At 36.8% G+C, this 11945-nt stretch overlaps 1 protein-coding gene across 8 annotated transcripts in view; it reads left to right on the plus strand.

Moving 5' to 3' along the window:
* The window catches only part of LOC107863667 (flap endonuclease Xni), a 93185-nt gene extending 82783 nt beyond the window's left edge, over window positions 1–10402 (plus strand). For all 8 annotated transcript variants that reach the window (XM_016709702.2, XM_047408134.1, XM_016709703.2 and 5 more), the window contains 3 exons: window positions 8676–8720; window positions 8798–8872; window positions 10000–10402. In XM_016709702.2, the coding sequence (XP_016565188.1) occupies window positions 8676–8720; window positions 8798–8872; window positions 10000–10155 (276 nt within the window). In that variant the 3' untranslated portion in view covers window positions 10156–10402. The remainder of the gene's footprint in view (window positions 1–8675; window positions 8721–8797; window positions 8873–9999) is intronic.
* Window positions 10403–11945: the final 1543 nt, after the last annotated feature.

An 11945-nucleotide genomic window follows, 5' to 3' on the forward strand; every position in this document is an offset into this window, starting at 1 on the left:
ACAAGATGAACAACAACACTAAAGGAGCAAACACAAGCCGATTACAAGACAACAAGAACAACACTAACGATTTGCAATATAGAAAAGGATAGATAATGAGACATACACTATAACAAACTTTAGGAACTAAAGTGTGTTTCAAACACTAGAACCCCTAAGACCCACAATAACAACACCACACTCTTACGAAGACCTCAAGGGAACCAAAATCCCCAAGCAACCCTCAACCCTCATTTCTAAACGGGTAACCAACACAACGATTCCACGTTGCCACAAGTGAATCCACACTTGTAAGAGTATTCTCAAAATATTCATCCAAGTTTTTGAAAAATGAACTAAGAGGAGCTATCTTGTCCTAAACTTATTACATAATAAAAGACCAAAAGGCCCTTAATGAGGCTTTACAAAAGGGGCGACCTTGGAATGTATACATGGGGCGTCTTTGGAGTGTTTTAAGTCTTTCTTGACACTTCAATGCTTGTTCTCTTGGTTAGGCATCGAAGGCAAGCCCCAAGCTTGAGTCTTATGCATTGGCCTCCTATGGTGTCATCGAAAGCTATGATGCCCTCTTGACTTGTATCAAAAAGAGAGATGATCATGAGAGTAAAAACGAGAGGGATGATCGTGAGGTAGAGAGAGAAAAACGAGAATTTGAATAAAGTTATTTCTTATTCTAACTCTAACATTCCTACTTCTTCTTTTAGTTGTTTTGACTCTTTTTCAGATACTCATGGGAAAATTTGCATAAAAAATCATCATTGAATAAACTTATTCCTAAGGTGGTCCAAACTAAATATCCCATCGAGCAAACTTATTCCTAAGGTGGTCCAAACTAAATATCCCATTGAGCAAGTGCATGTTGATGAGAAGTATAAAGGTAAAAAGAATTGTTTTGGATCTGTTCAAGATAAGACTCGTCACAAAAAGATCAAAAATACAGTTGTGAATCTAATGCTCATGCAAAAGGAACAAGGTGGTGTTATTTTGTCATATAAGACCAAATACAGTGTGTATGATTGGTTTATTCACAATCGTGGGATTCCTAGAACACCTAAGGTTTTCTGGAGGTGATGAACTACACTCTTAATTCTTACACTGATGTGAATAGGTTTTACGTGGAAAAATCTTTGGGAAGTGTAATCAAGGATGCTTGGCTAAATCATAAAAGTGTTCAATTTGATGCATATTCTATTGATCTTATGTCGTCTTTGGCAAGCCCTTTAGAGCACTTTATTGATAAGAGTTAAATTGGAGAGGCACATATCATCTCCCATGTCATCCATACATTAATTTTGTTGTGCTCATACCAGGAAGAGAATTTTCTATTGAGATGATGATGTCCACATGCTTTATAAAAGTGTATTTATACATGCAAGGATTTATTGGGTTAAGTAGACACATGGTCACTATCTTGTTTTGTTCCTACCATTGTTGTTTTCAAGTAATGGATGTTGTTCACTATTGTAAGTCTTCTTGATTTTGCGAGATTCAAATTCGAGGATGAATTATTTTCAATGATAGGGGAATGATAGGGTCCTGCATCCAGACTGGTCCACTTGCATTAAAATTGACGGGCTTTAATGTGAATCAAGCAGATGCTTATGATGGAAGAAGAGCCCAAGAATGAGTCCAAGAATTTTGGAGAAGCATGGGCTACAAGCTACACATATTTCATGATTCAAGTCCAAGTCCAAACGTAGATGATTGGGCCCATATGGGTTTTGATTAAAATCGGAAACTTTTGCTTTCTTAGTTTAAAGTTTCCTAGTTTAAAAGTTACCTAGTTTAAAGTTTCCTAGTTTAAAAGTTTCATAGTTTAAAGTTTCCTAGATTTATTTATTTCCATAAAAAGTTTCCTGTATATAGAGATGTATTTTGTTATTTTCAATCAGACAATATTATTATTAATTGAGAGTTTCTCTTATTTACACCTTTGTGTGTGGCTACTTGAGATTTATCTTGCAATCCTATAAGAACGATTCTTTAGGAGGTAAGATTAATTCTTAACTTGATATCTTTGGTTTCTGTTAAAGTTAATTAAAGAAGGTGATTAGTCTTATACTGATTGTTGTCTTTAATTTCTTCGAAATAGGGGTATAGATCACCTTTGGATCTCAGTTCTTTAATTGACTCTGTTAGTATCATAATTAGTCTTAATCCACTAATTTTGAATACTAAGATCAATTAGGGTTCTTAGCACTTATCTCGAAATTAGGGATTTATTCTCAAATTACATCTATCTTTAATTTCTTGTCTTTAATCGTAGGGTTTTTGCTTACGCATTATTTTCTTGTTTATTAACGTTACCTGATTCTTATCATCTAGTCTTAGAGAAATCCTAAATTGCCTTACGAGTCAAATTATTCAATATTGGAGTAACATAAGACTGAATAGCTTGAAGATAACAAGGACCGCCAACTCTAAAACAACGTCCACTATGATTCCTGCCACAATTAGAACATTTCGAACGCTGCCCGGACTGAAAGAAACCGCTACCATTCCTTTGTGTCTGCTGCTGTCGTCCCCGTCTAGCTGGATAACTATTCCTTGTAAATTGGCCCACTGACTCTGTCTGCATAGGCCTAGATTGTCCCCAATGAAAACCACTCTTGCTCCCAGACGGAGCACCACTACACCCACCTGAGTTACGTGCTTTCTTGTTTTCTCGATTAATTCTTTCCATCTCATAGTAGGACTCGGAACGGAGAGCAGTGTCAAACACCTCAGAATAGGATCCATTACGTACATCGCGTATCACTGGACCACGATAACGAGCCTCAAGTCCATCCACAAATCTTCTTACTTTCTCCCTTTTATCTGCAACTAGAGATAGAACTTACTTGGACAACTCAGTAAACTTAGCTTCGAACTCAGTGACTGTCATGGATCCCTGTCGTAACTTATTAAACTGGCATCTCATGTCATCTTGTTTGCTCAAGGGAATAAATCTGTCCAAGAACATAGCTGAAAACTCTGGCCAAGTGATTCGTGGTAGCCTTGCTTGTCTACCCCTCAAAACAGAAGTCCACCAAGCCTCGGGAGACCTTGAGAACAGAAAAGTAGTAAATTCTACACCACGAGTCTCCTTCAGTCCCAAAGTAGTCAGTATCTTCTCGCAGTGATCTAAAAACTTTTGAGGCTCAACAGAAGACGGTGTAGCATCAAACTCCGTTGGCTTAAGATCCATGAAATTCTTCAGATCCTTGGGTTGCCCTATAGCTGCAATCGAATGATCAACTGGTAGATGTGCCTGAGAGGTTGTAACATTTAACTGAACTTGTGCTTGCGTCTGCGAAGTAGCTTGAGGAGCTGGAGTTCGACCCTGATTAGGCACCAATGCCTCAAGTACATTCAACATTCTTACCATTATGTCTGCTGGCAATGTAACAGTAGGTGTAGCAACTAGCACTGCAGCTGGAGTATCTCGATCAACCTGGTCCTACGCTTGCTGAGAAGCCACAACTTGGGGTTGGCCCCCATTCCCAACTCCAGACTGAGCACCGGTCTGCATCTTAGTTCGAGGCCTAGTTGGATGAGACCCAACTCGACCACCACCACGGGTAGGATCCTGTCCAGCACCACGTCCAGCAGGTGCATTAGATCGACTAGCAGAGGAAGAACCACGTCTTTTAACCATCTGCGAAACAATATTTAAAGGTTAGACTTAATTCAACTCAACGCACGAATAATGAATAAAAAAGGGAAACTTCCTAGATGTTCCATAGCCTCAAGTTCATAAGTGTGGGCGCCTACATACCCATGAACAAGAATCTACTAAACATTGCTCCATGACCCTGGACCTAAAACCTTGGCTCTGATACCAACTTTGTCACGTCCCAAAATAACCCCTAGGCGTGACTAGCTCCCGACAACACCACTTGCCGGGAGAATCAATTTTCTATACATTCACAATATCTAGAAACACTGAGATGAAAACATATACAACTCCACATACACGAAAAAATCATTAACGCAGGGTAGTTATTCAACAAGATACCGCATAGCGATTTATGAAAACGACAATAGTTTAGATAACAAATCTCTAGCGCAAGTCCCACACTAAGTTCACGGAGCATCTAAGCAGAGTTACATGAGTTCAACTTTTGGACATGCAAACCCAACGAACGGAAATATAGGCTAAAAATAACTAACGATGAGTGATAGCTTCACGAACAATGCGAAGGCTCACCTTAGCGACAGAATCCACACGAAAAGACAGTCAACCACGAGCCCCTCTCTCCGCAACCGTATCTGCAAGTATGCAAGTAAAGAGTGAGCTATATAAATATAACCCAGTAAGATCCTTGACCCGTTACTTTAATACCCCTAGAACAAGTGTTAGAAAATACAAGGCACAACAAAATACACATAGTATGTACATATTATCTCTCATAAGGTAATGTTAATAAGACCCAAAAGGAAGTTAAAAAATGCCACTCTATATCTCAACTCAATCTAGTCTTACGACTTGTCAAAAACGGTAGTGAAGGTGATCGGCCTAGCACCCCGACAAGTCCATGACAGCATATGTAATGCCCCAAAAAGTCTACTACGGCAGCATGTACAAGCTCCTAACATATTACGACAACATCTGTAATGCCCCTAACATATTACGACAACTATGTACGTCCCTAGAGACTATAACGGCAGCAAAGAAAATATATTCAAACGCCCCAACCTCACCTCCTATTTCACCTCTAAATAATTCTCAATACACATCACAAAATACATATCCACAGTTAGTCAAAGGCCATAAATTCTACTAAGTTCAGGCTTGTCCCAACACATGGACTGGGCAGAAAAATATAATTTTTATAAAGCAGATTTGAAAAGCAAGCATCAAAGCTTAAAGTCTCACTTACCTCGAATGCACAATTCAAGCACCACCTCCTAGTAAATCAAAATATGCTCCCGAAAACTCAAAGCACCTTAAACTACACCAAAAAAGGGGTTTAATATAGTCAGTACCCCATCAACAATCATCCCGCAAAATTCCAGAGGAAGGAAAATATCAAAGTCTATCGCTCAATCCAATTACTCAAATTATGTACTCCTACCATTAAAATGCAATTGCACCATCAGTAAGTTAACACAGAAATTTTTGGCAAGCAGTGAACTAATTGCCAAACTTGAATCTTGATATGCCATCTTTTTCAAGACGAACTGTTCTTGTGGTTCCAATTAAACTTACCAGCAGCCAAATTACAACTAACCAATCATTAACTAGAGTTGTGATCCATTTTCAATGAATACGACACCAAAACTGCCAAGAATTACGTGACTTTGTAGTATCTTTTAACATCCAACTTTTCTATATAATTCAACTACTTCACCAAGTCATTGATATTTCCCAAGTCACAATATTGATATGAATTATTCTAGTCCTTGCTCCAAATAGAATAAGGGTAGGAAGAAAGGAATATGTACTTTTTTTTTCCAGAATTCTATGCCAAAGAACTATAAACAAATTTCATACCTTATTGGTGAAAGATGCCTGCTAACGTAGCTTAGATACTCTCTGCTGATCTTTTTTTTTTTTTTTGTACGCTTTTTTGCTTTCTGTTTTCCCAAGGATAAAAGATCATATATATAGCCCTAGTACCGTGAAATTGAAAAAGTCTCTTGACTTGTCCCCTTTTAATTCCTTAATTAATATTAATTATCGGTTATAATTACCAATTAATCCTTCATTAAAAGGAAATAATAAGCTGGCTATTACACTCATTATGCTAAAAATTACTGCAGTAACTAAAGTAAATTTCAACAGATAATAAAAGCTTAAAAGCTTGTCAGGAAAATGGTAAATTTGTTTCATGCACGTCCAGAAATAACTTTTGCAGTAATCTTGGTGAGTGAATTCATGCATTAACTACGAAAGGAACTCTTTGATGGTGTGTGCAAACTGTGAGATACTTGTAAGGGGCTCGGGGAGAAGGCTAGTTATCTAAGATATGGACATCTATGAACTGAAGTGTATGCTGATGTCGATTTGGGATAACTAATATAGGATCCAATTCTAGATGCTGTAACCTTTGTCTGAGAAACTTTTGTGAAGTTGTAAAGTACTAAACAAAATATGGTTGCCAGATGCCCAGGAGTTGTGGAATGCTCATGTGATTTGTGAAATGTGAAGTAAATGATTCTTTGAAGTTTTGAAGATTTTTAATTTTCTCATCTTTAAGTATATTGTGATAATAAAACAACAATCTATATTGCGCATAATCTGGTTATTCACGATTGAGCAAAACATGCGGAAGCGGATAGGCACTTAATCAAGAAAAACTTGATAATGGGCTGTCTAGTATGCCATACATATCAACTGCCCATCAGATTACTAATCTACTTACAAAAGGACTACAAAAGAAGCAAATCGACAGTTTGATAAGCAAGCTGGCCATGGAACTATCCTCAAGCTGCTTTGGTGAAAGTGTTGGAGAATAGAAGATTCATCTAGGATATTACTAGTAACTAAATCAGTGGCCATTTTTTGTTTGAGAAATGTTAGGGAAGAATATTATTGAATTTTTGTTTCTACATTATTACACCGAGACCCTATTTATAGACACTACATTCCAATCCCTTTCCAAGTAGGACACTACATTAGAATCCTTTTTCAAGTAGGATTCTATTTACTGTTCCTATTCTTATTCATATTCTAACACTCCCCCTCAAGCTGGTGCATAAAAGTCATAAGTACCAAGCTTGTTACAGATATAGTTAATGCGAGAACCGGTGAGGGATTTGATGAAGATATCTGTAAGTTTATCACTCGACTCCACAAATTTTGTAACAATATTTCCCGAGTGTATTTTTTCTTTGGCAAATTGACAATCAATCTCAATATGCTTAGTCCTCTGATGATAAACTTGGGTAATCAGTGATGGGAATCTTTGCCCATCTCTTGACAAAGTGATGTTTGATTTTTTTTGATCTTCTCATTTAGGATTCAGACTTAATCATAGGACTAAACCAAAATCAGTAATACATGTTTGCAGAAGTTGTACTAATTCATCGAAATAATCGAAAGGGGTCCGAAAGATCTCACTGGAAAACTGACAAAGGTCATTGGATTAGGGTTCCGACAATTTAATCCAAAACAAAACTAATGGAAAGGATCGCAAGGATTGGGTGAACCTAGCAAAAAAAGAATTGCGGGAAAAACTAGCTGGAACAAGCCTGGAAGTGTCAGAACAGTACCGAAGCTGTTGGACTAGTAGATTTGACCGTTGAAAAATGGTCAAAATATGAGAAAAATTTATATGGGTAGGGTCGGAATGATGGAACAACTCTAATGAGAAAGAGAAATTATATGGGTAGGATCGGAATGATGGCACAACCTTACTAGAAAATAGAAATTATATAGGTAGGATCGAAATGATGGTACGACCCTACTAAAAAAGAGAAATTATATGGGTAGGGTCGGAATGACAACACGCTCTACAAAAAAATGAAATTATATGGTAGGAATGATGGAACGACCCTACACAAATTAGATCCGAGAAGTTACGAGAAAGACGCGCAGAACTACACAAATTAGAACTGATGAGTCACCGAAAAGACGCATGGTGCTTTGCAACTCAAATATGTGAAAGAAGTCTCGAAAGATGCATGGTACTACACAAATTAAATATTAGAAGTAGTCTGGAGAGATGCACGATGCTATGCAAATCAGATATGAGAAAGTAGTCACCGGAAAGATGCACGGTGCTACGCGAATTAGATATGAGAAAGTAGTCACCGGAAGGATGCACGGTGCTTCGCAAATTAGATATGAGAAGCCACCGGAAAGATGCACGATGGGCCAACTTTTGCTAACATGATAATTGGCTAGACAGGCAGTATATGGGTAATAGCCGGCAGCGGAAGCTCTTTGATTCTCTACCAAGATCGTAGAGGCTCTGTTACCATGTGAGAAATATAAGAAAATATTAGTGAATTGTTGTTCCTACATTATTACATTGAGACCCTATTTATAGACACTACATTCCAGTCCTTTTCAAGTAGGACCCTACATTAGAATCTTTTTCAACTAGAAATCTATATACTATTCCTATTCCTGCTCATATTCGAACAGTTTGCTGCTTGTATTATTCTGTACTGATTTACTCAAATCTTGTTATTGGGATAGCTCATTATAAGTTAGCTAGTTTGTTTAACTCCTAGTATTTTTCTCTTTCTCCTCCATCATAAGTAGTTATGTACCACATTCTTTGAGAAGAAGCAGCCAAAAATTCTCATAATTATTTCTTTCATAAAACTTATCATTAAAATTTACATTTATTTACTGACCTTGTAGTATGATATAATGACATCCTCAGGAAATAATATCTTATTTATCCTTGGGTTAGGATCTATAATAATACCTCTAACAATGTCATTTTGGCAATATGTTTTAAGTAGCTCCCTGGTTTCTTCTTGAAAAGGAACTCCTTTTAATCATGAGATCAATAAGAACAATCTTCAGCAATTCTTGCTTTCTTTTCTTTTAATCTCAAGATAAGCACATATTTGTATTCCTTCGTTGATTATTCTTGTTTATGCTAATGATTTCGTCATGGAATTATGCATATTCCTCCCGTCTCTGTATGATTCCTTCCACATTTTTGATTCTTCTAGTTTTGAAGAGTAGGTGAGTGATAAATAACTCCTAATTTGACTGGTTGATTTGCTTTCAGACATTGCTATCCAACGCTGAGCTGGCTAGATTAAGCAAGGATCTAGTATGTAGCTTTTTCCCTATAATATGTTGTTCTGACCTCAAAATTCATCCAGCTAACTACTTCTGTCAATTTTGCAGGCAATACTACGATGTAATCTTCCATCCTACATGGTTCCTTTTGCACCCGATGACTTGATATTTGAGAAACCAGAGGTGAGTCAATCTTAATGTTTGCTGCTCTTCCCCTAGAAATCTAAATTCTGCCTATGGGTGCAACTCAACAATTCACAGACCAAAATCCTTAGAACTATCTCCATGTTTGTTGATGTTTAGTAAGCTATTTTTTAGTTTTGACGAGAGTGCCAACATCGAACCATCCTAGTTTGCACTGCTTAGTGCTGGGTGGCAAATATTGAAGTGGTTTCCTAATTCCAAGAGTGAGGACAGGGGACTTCAGGGAGTTGAACTTATAAAATTCTTGCACCATATTACTAATACAAACGTAGTTATTAATTCTAAAGTATGTTGGCCTTCTACCCCATATTTGTTGTTAATCTTTTGAGCCGATTGTTGCTCCTTGGAAGAGTAAATACTTTACTTGTAATATGACTACACATTGCTCTACAATAAATGTTTCAAATCCTGGGGCGAATTTCTAGGCCAAATTACCGGGCACGTGAACACATGGTCTTTTCGTAAAACTATGTATTTTTTGTCAATATATTTTCTAAAATTGGTTTAGTATTATATGCTGGCGCCCATGCTACAAGAAGGCCAAATGGTGCACTTGGTTAAATATTGAGTTATTTACCTAGAGGACTAGGGGGATCAATTCCCATTGAATACATTTTTTCCTTCTTTTTTTGGTGTTGCACCTATGTTTTAGAAATTCTACATTCGCGTCTGCCCAATTCAGTAAATTTCGAGGTCCACATTGACAACAGCTAGAGCAGTTCATACATTTAAAAGCGCCTTGTCTATCCTTAGTGTTTGTTGTGAGTGTTTTGATTAGACGGATGCCTAAACCTTGTTTGGGCTACTTGTATTTTCCAAGATTGGCTCTATGTCCGATGACAGGTTTTTCCTACAAGTGTGTTGTATTGAAGCTTAAATTTATTTAGTTGGCGACAAGCACTATAAAATCAGTTCAGGAAAAAAAAGGACAGCCCGGGGCACTATATGAGCAGAGTCCAGAAAGGGCCAAACCACAAGAGTCTACTGTATGCAGTCTTACCTTGCATTTCTGCCAGAGATTGTTTCCATGACTTGAACCCTTGACCTCCTGGTTACATGGCAGCAAATTGTCAAAAAATTAAATTAGTGCTGATGCTTGGATGCAGGATGGCGGTGAGAAATTGACTAGCCTCTTAACGGCTATTAGTGCTTATGCGGAAGGATTTTCTGCAGATAACATAATTAGAAGAGCTTTGTATTTGTGGAAGAAACGTGAGAAGCAAACTGCAGATGCCATTCACCAAAAAGTTGTATCAGCCTGATAAGGGACTCCCGAGTCCTGAAAACCATGGTGATGTAAGGAGTTCCCAGTTCTCTCTATAGATCTTTTTGGTTTGTACATTATAATATATTGTGTTATTAAAGAGTAGTTTAGCAGTGTAGGTATAATTGCTTAACACTAAAGGGCATATCTGTAATTGTTTAAACCAGTTGGGAAAGACACGGTGAATGTGTAATTAACCTCTGATTTTGCTGTGCATTTATGCAAGTCTCTAAGAATTGGTACAATGAGCCATCTCTTCCTCAAATTCTCTCTGCAACTCCTAAAGTATAAAGGTTACTGGATTTCATTTAAAGGCTTCCTTCATTGCTCAACTAGAATAGCTGCAATTTGCATGGTATCGGAGTCGAGTTTATTCCAATTTATTTTTCTTCCGAAGTTGAGGAAAATTACTTTCCAAGTGGAAGTAGAAAAAATGTTTGAAGAAAATGACTTCCCTATTGGGAGTGGAAGTAGGAAAAACAAGTTACACAAGTGACTAGTGTTCAGGAAAGATTCAGGAAAAAGCGATAGGGCTCTGCATCTCACATTACTCGAATCGTGGAGCGATGCGAGTGCATTGAAGTGAAGCGCAATTTAAAAGAAAAAAAATAAACAGAGCATCCAATCAGTAAAACAGGGTTGAAAAGGCCACAACAATTATATAATCAACACTAAAGATAATATAAGTAGAAGTTTAAATTAAACACCAAAATCACAGATTTGATCATCGAAACACTTGTTGCAAAACTAATCAACAAAATGATGCAAACCACAATAGCAAAACAAACCAGACAAAAGAAAGAAAATCAATTCTAAATTAATAATATTTCAATATCTAATTTCTTGTTCTTCCAAAGAAGAAGTCGCAACAGTGGTAGTTGTAGCAGTGGATTTCAAAGTTAATCTTAGAAAATCATACTAGTAGTAGTCGCATCACTGGACTCTTTTTTCAATTTAAAATTGACTCTAATATAAAATCAACATGAAGCAACTCTTTTTTGTTTAAATTTGACCCTAAAAATAAAATAAACATGAGGCGCTTGCATTGACTCGCATCTTGCATCTCGCATAATCTTGTAATGCACCCTCTTTTGTAAGGTTAGCTTGCATCAGCGATGCATAGCGAAAGAGTCATCGCTTTGCATCATCACATAATGCGATGATGCGAGCTTATTCTTAAACATAACAAGTGACATTTCACATCAGTTGTATCCTCTTCATCCTCTAACACACCTTATCTTCACCTCCACCTCCATAATTTCATCCTTACCATCCCGTACCTACATCATTCATATTATTTGTGTAGATTATATACTAAGGAAAAGACACCAAAACAACCTTAAACTATATCCAAAAATTCAAACACACTTAAACTATTGAAGTGACCTAATACATACCTGTATCACTTAAAAGTGAATTTATTTACCCCCTTTTAGCCCCAGAAGATTGACGTGGCAGAGAAAAATATTTTTGATAAATGCAAGTGAAGAGAAAAAAATAATTTAAAACTAACTAAATTAACCACGTGCCATTTTTTAACTGGACATTTATATTTATATTTAATTATTTATGGACCTTTTTTCCTTTTTAACAGCTTTTCTCCTCCCCCTTTCTTTCTTTCTCAATCTTTCATCTCTCTTTCCTCTATATCTTTAGGGAAAGTTACAGAAATTCCATAAGTTAAGTAGCTAATTAAATTTATTACCACAACTTTTTTTAATTACATAAAATTTTATAAATGTCATTTTTTGATACATTGTTTTGGGACGCAGCCAACTAAGCAATAAC

This window comes from Capsicum annuum, chromosome 3, assembly GCF_002878395.1.
Source record: "Capsicum annuum cultivar UCD-10X-F1 chromosome 3, UCD10Xv1.1, whole genome shotgun sequence".
Lineage (NCBI taxonomy): Eukaryota > Viridiplantae > Streptophyta > Magnoliopsida > Solanales > Solanaceae > Capsicum > Capsicum annuum.